Raw genomic sequence first — 18,063 nt, forward strand, 5'->3', positions numbered from 1 at the left:
GAAAAATATCCTTGGGTGAGGATAAAAAAAAACAAAAAACAAATACAGTCACACGTGTCCTCATGAGAAGCAGAGGGACCCGGGGGACAGGCACACAGAAGGCCGCGATGTGAAGAGGGGAAGAGATTTGAGCGGTTTGGCTGAAAGATGAGGCACACCCAGGACTGCAGGCGGCCACCAGAAGCGGGAAGAGACGTAGCAGACGAGGCTCTAGAATGTCCGGAGGGAGGACCATCTGCGTCCAGCCTCCGGCTCCAGGCTCTGACAGCTGCTGATGGAACCACCCGCCTGTGTTCCTTTGTCACAGCAGCCACAGGAAACTAATACACTCTCCTCCTGTGCAAACAGACTTGGCCAGGCCCCATCAGGAGGAAGTGATGGCTGAGACTGGGAGTTACGAGCTCCTGGATGTCATCTGGGGTCTCGCAGTACCCAGACCCCTCAGATCCCCTTATTATAGCTGCAATAGGAAGATACTGCCTTTAAAATAAACTCTCGAGCTTTAGACACCACACTGATGGACACAGGGGTGCTGAAGGGCCTGGGCCTGGGCTATTTGGGAGACTCGAACCTGGACTGCCGAGAATGAGAAGCTTGGGGGGACTCCATATTAGGGTGTAAAGAAGGTCCCTGAAGTGTACCGAATGCTGGAGGGAGGACAGTAAGCATGTGGCCAGGCGGTCTACTGTTTTGAATTTTACAGAGATGAGCGTGCTGGCTGGTGGCAGAGGGACCGGCCCTACTGCCACCTGGCTTCTCCTTTTGGCCTTTGTAACAAGGACACTGAGTTACATACCCGCATGGCTGACAGGGTGACGGAAATCACCGACACCTCGGAAGTCCTGACTACACAGAATTTGAAGGCTTATGGAAGATTTCCATTCTCCTGCTTCCCGGCATACAGGTGTTGACTTGGCCAACTCTGTTCACTCCTTCTCTCGCAAACAGATCTATGGAGCACCCCCAGGTGCCCAGTACTGAACCAGAACTGTGTGTACGGGAGTGAACAGAACAGCCATGGTCCTGTCCTCCTGGAGGGCTCCCTAGTGCAATGGTGCTCAACCATGAGCTTCTGACCTCCAGGCGACATCTGGCAACGTGTGGTGACATTTCTGGTTGGCATGTCTGGTGGGGGAGGGGCTACTGGCTTCTAGTGGGGAGAAGCCAGGAATGTTAACATCCTACAATGCAAGGGACAGCACCCCACCACTAAGAATTACGCAGCCCCAAGTGTCAACAGCTGGCGCAACGTGACATGACTGGGCAAGGGTGCTGAGGGGGGAGAACGGGAAGCTGTTAGAGCACGTAGGGAGCCGGCCCCGTCTCCCGCAGTGTCTCCGCTGAGACCCTCTGAGACCCGAGGGTGGGGAGTGGAGTGCAGGAGAAGAGCATCCGAATGTGGAAAAGCAAGAACGCTGTCGGGAAGCTGACCTCTGTCCCTCGCTCGAGGGGGAGTGTGGGGAGCGGAGGAGGAGCACCAAGAAGGGCTTCAGGGCTGTCCCATCAGGTCCGCAGAAGGCCCACCTTGACTAGCAAGGAGGCACAACTGTGCTAAGAGCACAGGCTTCGGGTCAGAGACTACTTTAAAGCCCAGCTCCGCCAGCCTACATGCTATGTGACCTTGGACAGGACACAAACCCTGAGTGTCTAAAGCAGGTTTCAGGACCTAAAGCAGAGGGCGGAGGGCAGAACATCCCCTCGGGTGGCAGCGTGGGATGAAGCGAGCAGACGCACAGGTACTGCTCAGCTCCCTCCGCGCTGCCAGGTACTGTCCTTCCTGGTGTTGCCAAAGGGCACTCGGGGGTCAGTGTGCACAGTAAGAGCGGGACGGACGCCCAGAACCACTCCTCCCCGGGAATCCAGAGCAAAAAGCGAAAACAAATACCGAGATTTTGCAAAGCAAGAAGTAGCAGCGCAAAGCAGAGCCTCGGACAGACCTGAAGCTCCTGACCCCCACGCTGTGTAACCCTGAGCGACAGCGGCAGTGACACGAACAGCTTCCACACCCGCTGAAATCACCCGGGAAGGTTTGGGTGTCCCAGGGAAGTGAGCACCGTATGCATCATCAGCCCAGTCGGCCTGAGGGGAACGCCACAGAAACCTTGGGAAGATCTTTATCGTGGCCCGACCAGCACTGGTGATGACCTCGCACCCTGGCCAGCGCAGAGCCCAGGAACTTGAGTCCCACGCACTCCTCCACACAAACCCCTGGGTGAACCGCCTCGATCCAGCGTCCGGAGGAGCAGCTTGCCCAACCACTGCTCACTGCCAGAGGGGTTTCGGGTGGGCACCCGGCACCTCGACCTGCCCGCACCTCTTGCGAGAACGTAGGTCCTGCAGGGGGAATGACGTGGTTCCTTCCATCCACTGCCGGTGGACTGTCTCCTTAACCAGAACCCATCCCCTGGGCTCGATACTGGGCATGGGACAACCGGGCTGTACCCGAGCGACTGTTTCATAACCAGAAGAGTCACATGTGGTCTGTAACTGCTTTACTTTCAGAAATAAACTTACAGTACACAAAACAGGCCAAACAGGCATTGCAAATACACGAGTGAGGGAGAACCAACCCCTCAGAGGAGTTCAAGACCCGGTGCTGGTAGCCAAGTCACCACCCACCACCCATGCCATCCACGGGCCTCAGGTTCCAGCTGGGGAATACATCTCTGAGTGAAGGCAGACGCCGTTTCCCCGGAGATAAGATGCGACTCACAGAAAGCAGCGATCAGCCTTCATCTGCACACACTAAGTTGCTTTATTAATCCGGCACGGCATGCTACAGATACTGTACATCGTGAACATTTATTCATTACAAAAATGGCTTCCAAACCATCGAAAATGAAATTGGAATAAGAGCATAAAACGGAACAGTAACATCACAACTGTTAGGAAACATTCAAAGTATTCACAAAAAAAAGTGTTATAGTTAGCATCTTAATAAACCAGAGAAAAGTCGGAGACAGTTTCACAATCGCTCATGTCAACTACAGTGGCACCGCATGAACAGGTCTCAGCTTTATACAGCATTTTGCAACATCAACATGCCTAGGTTTTTTTTTTATTTTTAAAGTTTGCTACCTACTTGTATGTCGTACGTGTACATAAAAGCGGCAGCTGGTTTCTCCTTTAAGAGTAATCTAATATACAGAATTTTGGCCCTTAAGGGTTTATACCTCTTCATTTAAAATGCTTTTCTGGACAATCTGCTACCAAACACATCTTGTTATAGGTGACATTAAAACTACACACAAATCTACCTATGTAACATCACAGCAAAACATGATGAACAAAAATTACAGCATCGAAAAGAGGGAGAAAGCTGGAGTCACCGAGAATTTTGGCACATAAAGTTTTGCACAGTCAGTCCGCGTCCTCGGGTGCAGGGCCTTCGACTGTGAGTTCAAAGGGGAAACAGGACGGTTCCCACCGTTGCTCGTACAGCGTCGCTAAAATTCCCTCACTAATTTTCAAGTCTTGTTTCACATAATGGCTTTTAAAGCAACTTTTGTTAATGCTACTGATCCTTTAATGCAACTATTCATGTCCATTGGGCGGCATCTGGATTTCATACAGGAAAAAAAAAAAGTCGAAAATGGAAACAAAAAAATATATATACACATTTTATATATAAACTTAAAAACCTTGTACAAATGAGTTGTTATATATAAGATGCTGATGCTAAGGGGAAAAAAGACTTTATACAGTTTCAAGAAAAAGGAAAACATATTTTAAAAGGGACAACGTACAGGTTCGACGAGCAATCTCTAAAGCAATAAATACTACTGGTCCAACGGCGTTGTGAGTCCATTCATTGTTGAGTAGCATCCCTCCCCCCAAAAGAACAACACCATGGGACAAGGTATATTAACACATTTTAACCCTTTGCTTCTGTACATTTAAACAAGAACAAGTAACATCACAATAAAAGTTGTCTCACACAGAAAAGAAAGTGACGGCACCGGGCGCGGGGTGCCCTGGGTTGGAGACGGGATGTGAATGATTGGTTCGCAGGCTCGTATTTAATACAAATAATACAGAACCAACCCCTTCGGGAGGGCTGCTCCGAAACTGCTTCCTTTTTTTTTTTTTTCCTTTTTATTTTTTAATCAGTCTTTTAAAACTAAGCTATCCGAACTACATAACAGTTATGTATATATATATATATTTATTTATTTTTAAACGCTACAAAGACTTTAAACAGCTGTTGATAAAAATTTTGGTAGAATCATGAGGTTCTTCTCTCATCTACATATTTAAAAGGAGAAATTGAAATAAGAATGGGTCAAATATTGACCAATGAACTCGATAAACATTAACTAATGTAGCCACGTGGCACAAAATTAAAGAGTACAAAACGAAACCTTTCCAAAAGGGGGGAGAAAGAAAGAAACGCGAACTGAAGCACTCCACGAAACAAGCAGGGCTCACGAAGCTAAAGCTATTCTAGAGACTTGGTGACCAGGGAGAGGGGCTGGGGCTGCGCCCCGAGGGCGCCGTGGGAATGTAAGGAAGAGGTCGACGGCTGCGCGCGGGCGGGCGCGGCGGGCGGCTGCAGCGCGGCGGGCGGCAGGTCCAGGGCCCCGTTGGGACAGAGGGCGGCGGCCTTGCCGTGCGCCTCGGCAAGCAGGAGGGCGGGCGGCGGAGGCATCATGGGCAGGTGGGCCAGGGGGTCGGGCTTCAGGGACAGCGAGAGAGGCTGGGTCTGCTCAGTCTGTGACTTGGCGTCTTGGGGCGGGGAGCCTAGCAGGTTGGGGGAGGGAGGAGGCGAGTCTAGTAAGCTTCCATCTGAAGAGGGTGGACTGAGGCAGCTGCCTTCACCTTGTATGTAGCGAACGCACTTTTTTTTTCTCCTAGAAACAGGGGAGAGAGTTTCTGTGAATAACGGGCAAAGGTGCCACGGGAAGAGTCACGCTGAAGTCACCTAACGGTGCCCCGAGGGGGCGGCACGCCCAGTGGCCAGACCTCTGTTAAAGTCCACGAGGTGCCGTGCTCAGTACCTGCTGCCCACGCCCACGCCCGCTCTGGTGAGCAGAAGACTTAACTACAGGACTGCCTACCTCGCTGCTTCCCCTACCCCACTAGGTACCCCACTAGGCACCCCACCCACCCCTGCCCAGAGGTACGTGAGCGACTCACAGGTGCCACCTGTAGGTGGCGGCAGAAAATTGTTGGACAGTGAGATGAACTAAAAACGTATTTCTCTTTGGGCTTAAACATTCCCCCTCTCCCATCATCACCCCCCACCCCCACCCCACCCCCAATGGTGTGTGTGTGTGTAGAGAAAGACAGGGCTCCTTCCCAGGCACCTCGTATGAATATGAAACTCTTAGAAAATGCTGACTACTGAGCCCACAGAGCTGAAGGCAGCGCTAGCAAGAGGCTGAGAGTTTCAACACACCACCACCACCACCACCACCACACCACCACCACCACCAGGCTGCTGGTGCCCAGAGAGCTGCCGGGCTCGTCTGTTAAGAACCACACCAAATCAAGAGAGGTCAGAATCAGGTGAGAGGAGGGGGAAAACAAAAATAAAATAAACTAAAAAAAAACAAAACAAAAACGAAAAATTAAAAAAAAAACAAAACAAAAAAACCACCAAAAGACAGGTAGAAGAGGATAAACAAAGGTGGAGGAGGGGGAAGAATAAGAAAAACAGAAAATGATCCAAAGGAACGAGAATAACTGGTTGTATGGCCTGCAGGTTGTGGATTAAATTATGATTCAGACTTGATTTTTTTTTTTTTTTTAAAGATTTGGGGTCTTCCCCTCCCCCACCCCAGAGTGAGAAGGCTGGAAAGGAGAGAGGGTGAGGATGGCATGGAGGGGCCGAGGCCAGTAGCTGGAGGGCGCAGCAGGTCACAAGGAAGTGAGGACAGAGAAGTGCCAGGGGCCACAGCACAGACCTTCTGGCTCTGGGTTATCCTGACTGGTACCTGAACCACCGAGACTCATTTTTTTGCCCTGTACCAAAACCAGAACCTCCCTTTTCTATTTCCTGTTTATGTGAGGAATAGGAATGAGAATTTCAGAGCCTCTCTTGCTTATCATCAAAAGTTGGGGAAATCAATTCAAGAAACTGAGCATGTGACTTCAAAGCTTCTCCTACTATTAGTCCCAGCCCCACCGGATTAATACTGGGTAGGAAAGGTGATCCTGGGATCGGCCCAGTCGTGCTACATGAAAATACTGCGGACCCAGGGGATGTGCTGCTCTGAGGAAGGTGGTCAGACAACACTGCTGGTGTCTGTCGGGCTCATAACACTCCGTCTGAAAACAGGTATGCGCTCCGGCTGGCCTCCAACGCTAGGAAGCAACTCAGATGCTGCCTGCTTGAAGGCAGCCCCTGTCAGATGCCACTGGCTTCTGAAAGGAAGGGGGCGGGATGAGCTACTCCCTGGGCCCGTGCCCAGAGCTGTCTGATCATGCCCCTGAGTGCGTGGGGTGTGGACTCAGCGTGATGGCAGGAGGAGGGCGGGGGAGGGGAAGAACGGGAGGGACATGCTCAGTCTTCCCTGCCTCCCAGAGGTGGGGACCCATGAGCAGGTGGCTTGGGGTCTATCCATCCCCTCTCTGGGTTGGAAGGAGCTCTAGGGGAGTGAGGGCAGCCCCCTCACCTTCAAACTGACACGGTTCCTTTCTCTCCTCTGGGATAGACAAATGGACTGTGGGTTCTGCTCCCATCCCAGAAGCCCAAGATAAATAATTAAGCCTCTCAGAGTTTTAAACCACCTTAGCCTGCAGATCAAAACATGTTCAGAAAACTAAGATGTCCATGCATTTTAAAAATGGGAGGAGGGGAGGTGGGGGCACACACAACATGGAGAAAGCAACAGGGAGAAGGGGGGGGTGGGAGAGAGGGGTGACAGGGGACAGGAAGGGCATCCAGCAGCACTCCAAGCTGTTAGGGCAGAGTGAAAGGTGGGAAAGCAACTTGGTGGGCTCCAAACAGAGTCTTGTTAAAAATGTCCTCAAATGTCCAATAAAACGAGAAACCCTGTGCAGCGAGCGAGGAGCCCTGATTGGCCAGGAGCATTTCTAGTGCTCCCCACCCCTCCCGCCCGCCTTGTGACATGGACGTTCCGTGCTGTGGGGATGCGTGGGGACATGTGATCATGGGACATGAAGACTATGAAGGACAGTGACGCTCCTCCTAGCAGGTGGCTGGGCAAATGGCAGGCAGAACACACATTTCTGACGGGCGGAAATGCCTTGTTTTGCACTCTTCTTTTTTAAAACACGTTTTGTCCTGCTGATTTAGCATCAAGCCAGATCCTGGCAAAGTAAAGTGGAAAAGTTGAGGGGAAAAGGGACAAAACCCATCCTCTTACCTTCCCCTACCCTAGGCGCCATCTCTAATCAAGGGGTGGCCTGTTAAAAATCCATTTTTAGCTTCTTCTGGGTTTATTCGGAAAGGAAAAGATCCTGTTTGGGAGTTCTACCCTTAAGAGAGCAGAAATGTATCCCCCAACAGCTCGGAGGGTATGAAAAACACCCCCAACAGAGCAGCGGCCACAGGACCGCGGGAGGGGGCTGGGCGGAAGAACGGGACGGGCCTCGGCACCCAGGGCGCCGCCACGCGGCCGCCGCCAGAGCTGCACGCTGGGAACCCTGCTTGCGAAGCAGCTACCAAGGTCTTCGGTGGTTTTTGTTTTGGGTAAAAACGTCATAAAAATCCTAGTCTCTGAGAAGACAGCACACCAGCCGGGAGCCACGTGGGGGCTGTGTCTGGGGAGGACATGTCCTGCAGTCAATGTCAGTAACGACTGACTTTCAACACCCCCCCCAAAGAGCTAAGTCAACTCGCAGTAACTGCTTCCAAAACAAAAAGGGGATTCACGTGCCACCACTCACCTCCCACGAAATAAATACACAAACCAGGCAACACCACGGTGCAAGGTGTGCACGGGGTCACGGGGCTCCGGAGCAGGAGAGACCCTCAGGGCGGGCCCTGCTCAGGGGAGCTGCCCTCGGCCCTGGGGGGCCCTCGGTGGGATTCCCCAGCCAGGCTCTTCCTCCTCGCCATATAAATCTGACAGTCCACTGCCTGGACGGCGAGGGTGGCAGAGTTCCTGACTTCCAGGCTAGCCCTAATTAAATACCTAACACTTTCGTCAACTTCATCATGAAGCCCTTTCTGTCCCACGGACGCCAGGACCGTGTGGAAGGGGTACCTGTCACCTCCGTGACCACGGCCGTCTCAGAGAATGGCTGAGTCCCTCTCCGGCTGTGCTCAGGAGGCCCCGTCCTCACGCAATGAGGAGGGTTGCCTGGGGGGGCTCCCTCTCAACCAAGACTCAGGCCCTGTCTCCCCTACGGGTGTGGTCAATGCCAGGCACTTCGCCAATCTCGTGTAAGGCATCAGGGACGGGGAGAAGACACAGGAGAGCCGTGGGCATGCACGTAATGGGATGGACATCTGATCTAACGTCTAAACACGGAACACATGGCAGAGGCATGGGAGAGGGTCACGTGACAAGGGAGGCACCACACACAGAAAGGCGTGTTTGGGTGTTGAGATACCTACCATCATAATATTCCAAATTCAAAGACTGCTTGTATCAGAACAAAGAAACAACAAATTTAACCAAGGTGGTCATTAAAGGAAAGGAAATGAGACAGAACTAGTCGGCATCCCTCCACCGAGAAGGAAATACCTACGCCTTCCCTAAAATTACAGGTGGGGCGGAAGCCTGCAGGTGGAAGCGGGGGTTGGGCCGGGACACTGCGGTCACTGTGGGAGCGGTGCTCTCGCTCCCAGAGCTGTGTCGCCTCCTGCAGGCTGGCAGGGCTGCAGCGTGGGCCTGCGCGGCTCCCGGCGCAGCCCTGCCAGCTGGTGCACGCCGCTCAGTGCCACGCTTCTGTGCGGCGCTGTAAAACAATGCCCGCTAGCCAAGCTCCTCTGGACAGATGTGGTTTGTTAACATAAAACAAAACAACAGAACAAAACCAAAAAAAGCCTGCCCCAGAGCACTTCTCCAGTGTCCTGACTCCGAACGCTACTGCTGCCCACGGTAGCTCGCTCTACGCTAGCACGCAGCCACGGAAGCACCGTGGGGCGGGCCGGTGCCAGGATGCTGGCTGTCACAGCAAAAGGGCAAGTGCCCGTCCTGGTCTGTTAGGGTTGCGGGCGAGGCCCTACCACCAGGGTTCTGTTCTTCGTAAGAGGAAGTGGGAAGAGAGGAAGAGAAAGTGGGGAGAGCATAAAATTAGCAAGGGAATTTTGAAGAATGAGGATCATTAGCCATCGATGCCAGTGCGGGGAGAGACGGGAATGGGGTCCAAGTGTATCGACACACTAAGGTACCAGAAGGACAGATGCTCTGATTTTCCCAAAGGCCTCGCAGTGGTCATATACCTGCACGGTTTGCACCATAAAGTCTGTCGGTCAAGCCCGAACAGTGCCCGACACTTCTTTGGAGTATTTGCATCTGTTAGCATAAGGTAAACACAAAAAATACAACACAATGGTGGGTCGTGCTCATTTGGATGTGAAATCTCAGCTACAGCTGACTTGTCTTCTACATCACCTGGGCTCTACTGATTGTCTTCCCTCACCAAGGGCATGAAAGGAAAGGACTTCTATGAGTCAAAAGAAAAAAATAAAATAAAACGATAAAACACACACACGCACAAAAAAACAACAACCAGAAACCAAAAAAACAACGAGGGAAAAAAAAAAACCAAAACAGAGAGAGGAGAGGGGGGAGAGGTGACGTCGTGGCATCTGCCTAGGCCAGGGTCACAGTAGAGGTCCCTGAGCCCCTCCCGGCCGGCATGAGGAGGGTGCAGACCTTGGTCGCGGGAGGGGCGTGCTGGGGCTGCTGTCGCTGACCGCGGAGGCAGTGATGCTGTTTTACAGTGGCATTTGGCTAGCAGCAGCGGGGAACGAGCACGTCCCGCACAGAGCAGTGTCCCACGCCCTCGTGTCCCTAAGATCCACACACAGAGCTACAAAGCGACAGGCCAGAGAGGGGAAAGGACCGAAGAGACCAGCTGCAAACCAGCACAGCGAATCTGGGAAATCTATACACACCTGCAAGGGCCGCACCAGTTATTCTGTTGATCAAGGCCAAAGCGCGCTCGGCATTTCTTAGGAGCGCTCAGGTCTGAATGAGTTCAAGAGAGAAGCGAGCAGAGGAGGAGGACATGGGAGAGGGAGAGAGAGAGGAAGAGAGAGAGAGGGAGGGAGAGAGGGAGGGGAAAAGAGAAAGATACAAATAAGAAAAAAATAAAAATAAAAAAAGGGAATAAATCAATGACCTGGTTACTAATTACAAAATATCGACTTTCGATTTTTAACTTTCTTTAAAAAGAAAAAAAAAAAAGTAAAAAAAATCACATTCTTATTCAACGTGTGAAATTAGCTGTTGCAAATAAAGCTGCAGTATCCCTTCATGAAGGACTGAGGCTCAGATTCGGTGGAGCTGGTGCAGGGACGTTAGATCCTGAAACTAACTCTCCAATAATGTTTTTCCAGTTTGGGTTCTGCTTTCTTTTTTTTTTTTTTTCTTTTCTTTTTTTTTTTTTTCCTTTTCCTTTTCTTTTTCTCAATTTGTTTTTCTTAAAGAAGAAAATAAAGCAAAGGAGGGAATTAAGTTTGTAACATGCTTTTTTCTTCTCAGACAACAACAGTTTAAAAAAAGAAAAATACTACAAATAAAAACAGAACAAAATGAAACAAAACAGAAAGAAATAAGGAAAGAAAAGGGCTGTGGTACTGGGATATTGCAGCTTTTGGAATGTTCATCTTTTCTTGTTTAATCTACTTTCATTAATATTGAGAGAGGAAGAGAGAAAGGTGAACAGGCTATGTAAATGAGCTGTTAACGAGTTAGTTGGAAGCTCATAGCACTGAAGCAGGTACCGTCAGTAAAAGGCTAGTGGGCTTGCAAATCATAAGCAGAAAAGCAAAAGGAAGAAAAAAAAACTAAAATAAAAAAAAGCGAAGGAAAAAATAATCATACTGCAGAGGCATGCGTGCGTGAGAAAACTTAGTGAGCAATGAAAAAAATGCCATTAGATTAAGGAGGTTTATGACTGAATTCCTTCCATTTTTTTGGTTTTAACCAGTCTCTTTTAAAGAAATACTGCATATTCAATTTGCACAGTTAGTTCAAGTCTAGATCACTGTCATCACTGCTTAAACAACTGTTATGGGAAAAATAAATAAATAAACAAAGCAAAAGTTAAATTAAAAAAATAAAAACCAAAACAACAAAAGCAAGTGAAAAAAATATTCTACTGAAACATACAAAACCAAGTAGATGATCATTTTAAAGAATGTTCAAATGTCATACGTGTTTAATGTTAATCAAACTATAATGGCAAGAAAAATTAAAAACAGTTTAGCAACTATTTTAACGACTCAAAATGACATTAGCACCTGTAATCGGAGGAAGTGAAAGGCAAGGATTTAGGAAACATTCGCTGTGTTCTGAAAAAAAAGAACAAATTATACAAAGCCTTCAAAATGTTTTTGTTTTGTCGAAGCCTGGCCTTCTCCAAGGGACCACTGAGATTGCCTATGCAGTATTTCTAATTTCTGCTAGAGAATGACAAACCTCCTTAATTTAAGTCGGGTGCAGTTCACCACTGTAAAGGCATGCATCGGAACATCCAGGTCCAGCCCAGGTAACACCCAGCACCCCTCCTGCCCCCGCCCTCGCCCTGCTCAGACACAGGAAGCAGACTGCAGACATCCCGCAAAGGTATGCCTCCCGCTCTCCGGTTCTTTAAAAACACATTCCGCTAGGATTACAATGTGCTTTTCATGCAACAATAAATGTTACTAGCTTTAAAAGGGCAGGCATGAAGCAATTAATTAAAATGCATAAACAAAAAGGCTGGCTAAGATGGGCTCCCCCACAATGTCCTGGCCTTGAGTTCCTCTTGCCTCCCCCCCCAGAAGCCTGACATAAAAGAGTGGTCCTCAAGTACCGCTCCGCCCTGCACCCTCATTATTCCAACTTACCATTGGTCTCCCCGGGCTGCTTGTCCCTTTTCCTCTTCTTCTTCTTCCCCTAGATGAACAGATAAAACACAGGGAATTATTTCAAGGAACAGATGGGAGGAGGGTGAGGGGCTCACCTGGAAAGGAGGCGGGAGGAGGGGAGCCTACTGCTCTCTCCATCCACACCCACAGCTTGAGTGTTTTCCAACCCCCACTCCCCGAACCCCCACGAACCGTGCGCCCGCCGGAAGGGCGCCCGCCCAGCAGCAGAGGACTCGGGGGAAAGGCAAGTCCCCTCCCACACACCGTGTCCATCCTCAGACCTGACCAGGGCACTGATTCCATAAGGGGCGAGGAGGACCTGGGAGGCGTGGCAGACAGGGCCGGGCAGAGGCGTGTGGAGATGGCCGTGGGGACTCAGGGCCTCCCTGCCTTCTGCCTTATTTGAATCTCATTAAGACCAAAGGTCCTCATTCCGAAACAAATCCAAAGCTGAGGTAGGGTTCTTAGAGCTGTAGCACAGGCCTTGGTTTCGAAGGACAGAACGGGAAATAATAAAGGTGACACAGAACCAGAAACCATCTGAGCTCCTTTCTTTTTTAATCCTCACGTGAGGACATTTTCTTGCACTTATCTTCAGATAGAGCAGGAGGGAAAGAGGGATGAAGAGAGAGAGAGAGAGAGAAACATTGACATGAGAGACACACCGACTGGTTGCCACCCACATGACCCCAACCAGAGTCGGGGACAAACTGCAACTGAGGTAAGTGCACCTAGTGGGAACCAAACCTGGGACTCTGGTCCGCAGGCCGACGCTCTAACCGCTGAGCCAAACCAGCCAGGGCTGAGCTCCTTTTAAAACTGCTGAGTGGACAGCCAGACAAGAAGGGACGCTGTCTCCTCCATTCCCCGCTGATGTCATGATTATTACAGTCCCGTGGTAACTGCTAACATTTATTGAGCACGTGCTATGTGCCATCTATATTGACTCATTTATCCTCACACAATCCTACACAACAGGTATTATCACCGTTTCAGGTTTACAAATAAGGAAGTTGAGGCACAGAGGGGTTCCATCACCTTCCGGAGATCACAAAGCTAACAAATGGGGGGCAGCCCTTCCCCACTAAGCTATGCTGCCGACACGTTTACTGCCTTACCCTCTGAGGAAGGTTTTTAATTGATATGGGTGGCGCACTGCATGGAGTCATTCCCATTCTCCAGCCTGATCCTCCTTGAGATCTCGACAGTGTGCCAGTGGCCGTGCTGTGCGTGGGAACAGGAGGGAGTCTGACCTGAAGCTCTCTCCCTCACCCCGTCAGGGCCAGTCCTAGCCGTAGGTCCGCTGCCTGGTGTACCCGAAACGTCGCAAACCCAGGCACAGCCTCACGGCCTCCTGCTTCTGGGTATCTAAACGCCACCTCTGCCTAAGGGGCTCACAGTACGTTGACATCGAGTCCAGAAGAGAAGAGAACGGTGGCAGGTGAAACCTGTGGCAGGTGAAACCTGAGACCGCGGAAGGCCCGCCAGGAGCAGGGAGGAGGGACCACTGTCTTAGCCGCACCCTAGGCGGTCAGCCCGCTGCTCCAGAGCAGGCCCTTCCCAGGTCGCCGGCCTGTACACTTGGGATTTGTCTTGGCCTTCAGCTCACTGTTTCCAATGGAAACACTGTATGTGCCTAGATATACAATAGGATGAAGGGAGGAAGGGAGGGAGGGGAGGAGGGAGAGAGGAAGGAGGGAGGGAAAGAGGGAGGGAAAGTGGGGGGAAGGGAAAGAAGGAGGGAAGGAGGGAGAGGAAGGAGGGATGGGAAGGAGGAACGGAGGGAGGGTCTGGTTCCGTGTATTTAGGAGCCGGAGTGAACACTAGCAGGCAGGCTTGTACGCATGCGCACACCCAAGGGCTTCTCCATCGTCTTTAACACAGTTTCACTGATTTCAACCTCCCACAACAGATTCTAGAAGGGCGGAAAATTCACTGCCCGTGGGAAGCTGTCAGGGCAGGTAACTGACGTCCATGACCGAGGGAAGGATCGTATGGACTAAGGAGCTGAAGGGCAGCAACTGTTTAATCAGAAAAGGACACGAAGAAATTGAATAAACACTAGTCACCAAAGAGGGAGATGTGGCTTCAGGGAGGCAGACACCCCATTCTCTAAGTTTAAGGGGGGAAAAGCCCTGAAATATGGTGGTGGGGAAGATTCAGGATGAGCAAATGGCCTGGGGTTTCTCCTCTACCTACTCTAGTCGCGTGGAAGGCACCCGTGCTCTAACACAATGCCGGGGCCCGAGGTCCCTGCGGGACCCACGTGTCCTCCCCACAGCCCCACCGCGACTGTCCCAGCGCTCCTGCTCTGGTGAGCCGCCACAGGGGGCTGTCGCCGCTGCGCTGGAGGAGGAGGGCGAAGGAGCTGCGCGGTCAGCCCAGAAAGCTGTCCAGGAGAGCTCTGGACCTTACACCACCAGACATGGATGTAAACCTCCATGTCAGCAGTTTAAAAAATACTAACACGTTTACGTCACGATCAAATTTATAAAAGCTTCAAGTCTTGATTCTTGATCCACAGACTGTTTTCGGGGGAGGGGGGGAAGGAAGGAAGGAAGGAAGGAAGGAAGGAAGGAAGGAAGGAAGGAAGGAAGGAAGGAAGGAAGGAAGGAAGGAAGGAATGAATGAATGGAGGGAGGAAGGAGAAATGTGGAGGAGGGAGGGATGAAGGAGGGAGGGATGGGGAAGAGGGGGGAATGGGGAAGAGGGGAAATGGGGAGGAGGAAGGAGGGAGGAACAGGAAGGAGGGAGGGACGGGGTGGAGGGGGCAATGGGGAAGAGGGGAAATGGGGAGGAGGAAGGAGGGAGGAACAGGAAGGAGGGAGGAACAGGAAGGAGGGAGGGGTGAGGTGGAGGGGGCAATGGGGAAGAGGGGAAATGGGGAGGAGGAAGGAGGGAGGAACAGGAAGGAGGGAGGGATGGGGTGGAGGGGGAATGGGGAAGAGGGGAAATGGGGAGGAGGAAGGAGGGAGGAACAGGAAGGAGGGAGGAACAGGAAGGAGGGAGGGATGGGGTGGAGGGGGAATGGGGAAGAGGGGAAATGGGGAGGAGGAAGGAGAGAGGAACAGGAAGGAGGGAGGAACAGGAAGGAGGGAGGGACGGGGTGGAGGGGGAATGGGGAAGAGGGGAAATGGGGAGGAGGAAGGAGGGAGGAACAGGAAGGAGGGAGGGACGGGGTGGAGGGGGAATGGGGAAGAGGGGAAATGGGGAGGAGGAAGGAGGGAGGAACAGGAAGGAGGGAGGGCGGGGTGGAGGGGGAATGGGGAAGAGGGGAAATGGGGAGGAGGAAGGAGAGAGGAACAGGAAGGAGGGAGGAACAGGAAGGAGGGAGGGACGGGGTGGAGGGGGAATGGGGAAGAGGGGAAATGGGGAGGAGGAAGGAGGGAGGAACGGGAAGGAGGGAGGGACGGGGTGGAGGGGGAATGGGGAAGAGGGGAAATGGGGAGGAGGAAGGAAGGAGGAACAGGAAGGAGGGAGGAACAGGAAGGAGGGAGGGGCGGGGTGGAGGGGGAATGGGGAAGAGGGGAAGGGAGGAACAGGAGGAGGGAGGAAGGGGCAGGGTGCGTTCACACTCATGAGCCCTGCGCCCCTCGAACAGGCACCTGGCAACAGGGCACAGGGGGCTTGGCTCCAGAGCTGCAGACCCAGGTCTACCTCTCAACCCTTCCGTCTTGTCGGGGTCCCCTCCTACACCACACTCAGACCTAAAGTCATTTCAAGTGCCTCACGGGCCTTCTCAAACCTGGAAAGCTATTCTTCTATTCACAAAAAGCCCTGGCCAATACCTCGTCCAATCGAGTCAGTCATCTCAGCCTTGTGTGGAAGCTGCCACAAGTGGGCCGTGGGCCTCTGTGGAGATTCCCACTCCAGGGGCACCAGTGCCAGCCCACAGCGAGACCACCACACCCAGCTGTGCACTGCTCACCGGGCACGACTGCACCTGAAGGCCCGACTGGGACCCAAGTGCCTGCTGGGGTATGGGATCCACAGAGCACCTGGCTCCCTTGGTGGTACCACTCTAGATTACGCCGAGAACCGGGTTGGCAGCAGGTAGAAGCTGGAGCTGAACTCTAAGAACTTCTGGAGAGCAGCTGTTCTGAAACAGGACCGCTGCCCTGTGGAAGCCCCAGGGCCCCCGGGGTGGGGGTGGGGGTGGGGGGAGGGGCTGGAGGGTGCCCCCTGGAGGGCGGGGGGTGGGCTGCAAGCCTGTGGAAGAGCAGTCACTTTCTCACGCTCTTCCTTCCAACTCCCACAGAAAGGCCCCACTGCCCACATGCTGAGGACAAGTGGAAAGGCCGCAAGCAGCTCGGACCCTGTGCAGGACCCTCTGTGGATGACAAGAGCGCTGAGCAGAGCCCTGTGCCATGGGGATGCACTAGCACTAATTCTGGTTCCACCTCCCAAGAGGACACAGCCCAGTGCTGCCAGCCAGGGGCGGTGGCACCTGGAGGCAGATGGAGGGGCAGGGGAGAACACAGGGGAGTTAAGCCCAACGGTCTCAGTTCTTCCTTCTCCCTCACCCACACTGCAAAGAGCAGACTAACAAGCATGTGTGTGAAAGTATAAGAAGGGAGTCGGATTGGCTCAGCAGTTAGGGCGTTGGCCCACGGACCAAAGGGTCGTGGGTTCGAAGCCCTGTCAAGGGCATGTACCTGGCTGCACGTTCGATCTCCGGCCCGTGGTCGGGGTCATGCAGGAGGCAACCAATTGATGTGTCTCTCTCACATCGGTGTTTCTCTGTCTCTTTCTCTTCCCACTCTATCTAAAAATCAATGGAAAAGTATCCTTGGGTGAGGACTGACTGACTAACTGAGAAGGAATCTGAACACGCTCCTCAGAGCACGCGGAGGCAGCCTTCCCCCGGGACTGCCTGTTCCCGCACAGCTGTGACTTCCTGGCGGCTAGGTTCTGACAGTCACCTGTCTGATTTACTCAGTCCCACACCACCACGTGCACAGTGAGTCCGCAGTCAGCGTGGCGGAGCGGCCGCAGCCGCACACAGAGCTGCGCACCTCGGAGGATGTCCACGGAGTCAGCGCAGGACTGGGGACAGGTGGAAACACCACCCACGCTCCATGACACCAGCACGGAACAGACCAAGGAGCCTATTGCTGTGCTCCCCACCCTCCAAAGTGGATGGTAACACCACTCACATAACCAAATGCCATATAATAAGGCATCAGGTAAAATAAGAGACGTGTCATCCATCTAGAGAGGAGAGAGGGCCCAGAACCTGAGCTAATGGGCAAATGGAGAATAAGAAAGAATAGTGAGAGGTTACAAACATCCCAGGGGAGAATGTTTTTGGGAGAAGAATCATGAGCATCACCACCACTGCAATTAGTAAAACATCATCTGACAGTGTTTTCTAAAACCCAGGAGAGGAAATTAGGCAAATCTGGAGCCAGAGTCCAGGAACACACACAGCACACAAGACACACCCCTTGCCGGGTCCCTGCCAAAGGATGACTTCCACTGGCTGCTCTCAGAGATATTCCCATCATGCCCCTCTCAGGATGAACTAGGCTCCCAACTTCTACTGCACCACAGAACAAGGCATTGTTTTGATTTTCCTTCTTAAGGATGAAGGCGCTGCTGGAAAATCTTCTAGGAACTAAATTCTCTCCCTCCACCCACTCACTTCCCCGGAAGCCACCCCCGGAAGGCCCCCCAGGGACCACCTCCCTGAATGGTGATGTAGCCACACTGAGCCCCTCCCCAGACCCCGTGCTCGGACGAGATGCTACCAGTGCCAGCAGTGGGCAGAACGAATGGCTCTGAGGCCGGATGCCAGCTGGCAGTCCCTTTGTCCATGTGCACACCCAGCACATGTCCAGGGGCTCCAGCCCGGAGACAAGGATCCACCTACATAGTTATCCCGTGCGGACCAGCCGGGGTACAGCTGCATGTGAAGCTGTCGCTCCTTCCGGGCCAGCTCGTAGTATTTCGCTTGCTCCTCTCTCGACAAGGCGTGCCACTGGAGGGGACATGGTGGGAGGGAGACAGAGAGAGACATGCAGAAACATCACCAACTACGTTGTGGCCGAGCCATGAATGGAGCTTCT

General features: G+C 52.3%; 1 protein-coding gene across 12 annotated transcripts in view; it reads right to left on the reverse strand.

Moving 5' to 3' along the window:
• Window positions 1-2,656: 2,656 nt before the first annotated feature.
• Window positions 2,657-18,063, reverse strand: part of TCF7L2 (transcription factor 7 like 2) — a 189,661-nt gene continuing 174,254 nt past the window's right edge. For 3 of the 12 annotated variants that reach the window (XM_036264598.1, XM_036264597.1, XM_036264596.1), the window contains 5 exons: window positions 17,868-17,975; window positions 11,975-12,023; window positions 11,387-11,437; window positions 10,037-10,109; window positions 2,657-4,850 (listed from right to left, as the gene is read on the reverse strand). In XM_036264598.1, the coding sequence (XP_036120491.1) occupies window positions 4,439-4,850; window positions 10,037-10,109; window positions 11,387-11,437; window positions 11,975-12,023; window positions 17,868-17,975 (693 nt within the window). In that variant the 3' untranslated portion in view covers window positions 2,657-4,438. Of the gene's footprint in view, window positions 4,851-8,527; window positions 8,553-9,358; window positions 9,432-10,036; window positions 10,110-11,386; window positions 11,438-11,974; window positions 12,024-17,867; window positions 17,976-18,063 lie in introns of all 12 variants that reach the window. The other 9 variants (XM_036264605.1, XM_036264600.1, XM_036264604.1 and 6 more) reach the window with 7 other exon arrangements.

This window comes from Molossus molossus, unplaced genomic scaffold (genome assembly GCF_014108415.1).
Source record: "Molossus molossus isolate mMolMol1 unplaced genomic scaffold, mMolMol1.p scaffold_m16_p_17, whole genome shotgun sequence".
Lineage (NCBI taxonomy): Eukaryota > Metazoa > Chordata > Mammalia > Chiroptera > Molossidae > Molossus > Molossus molossus.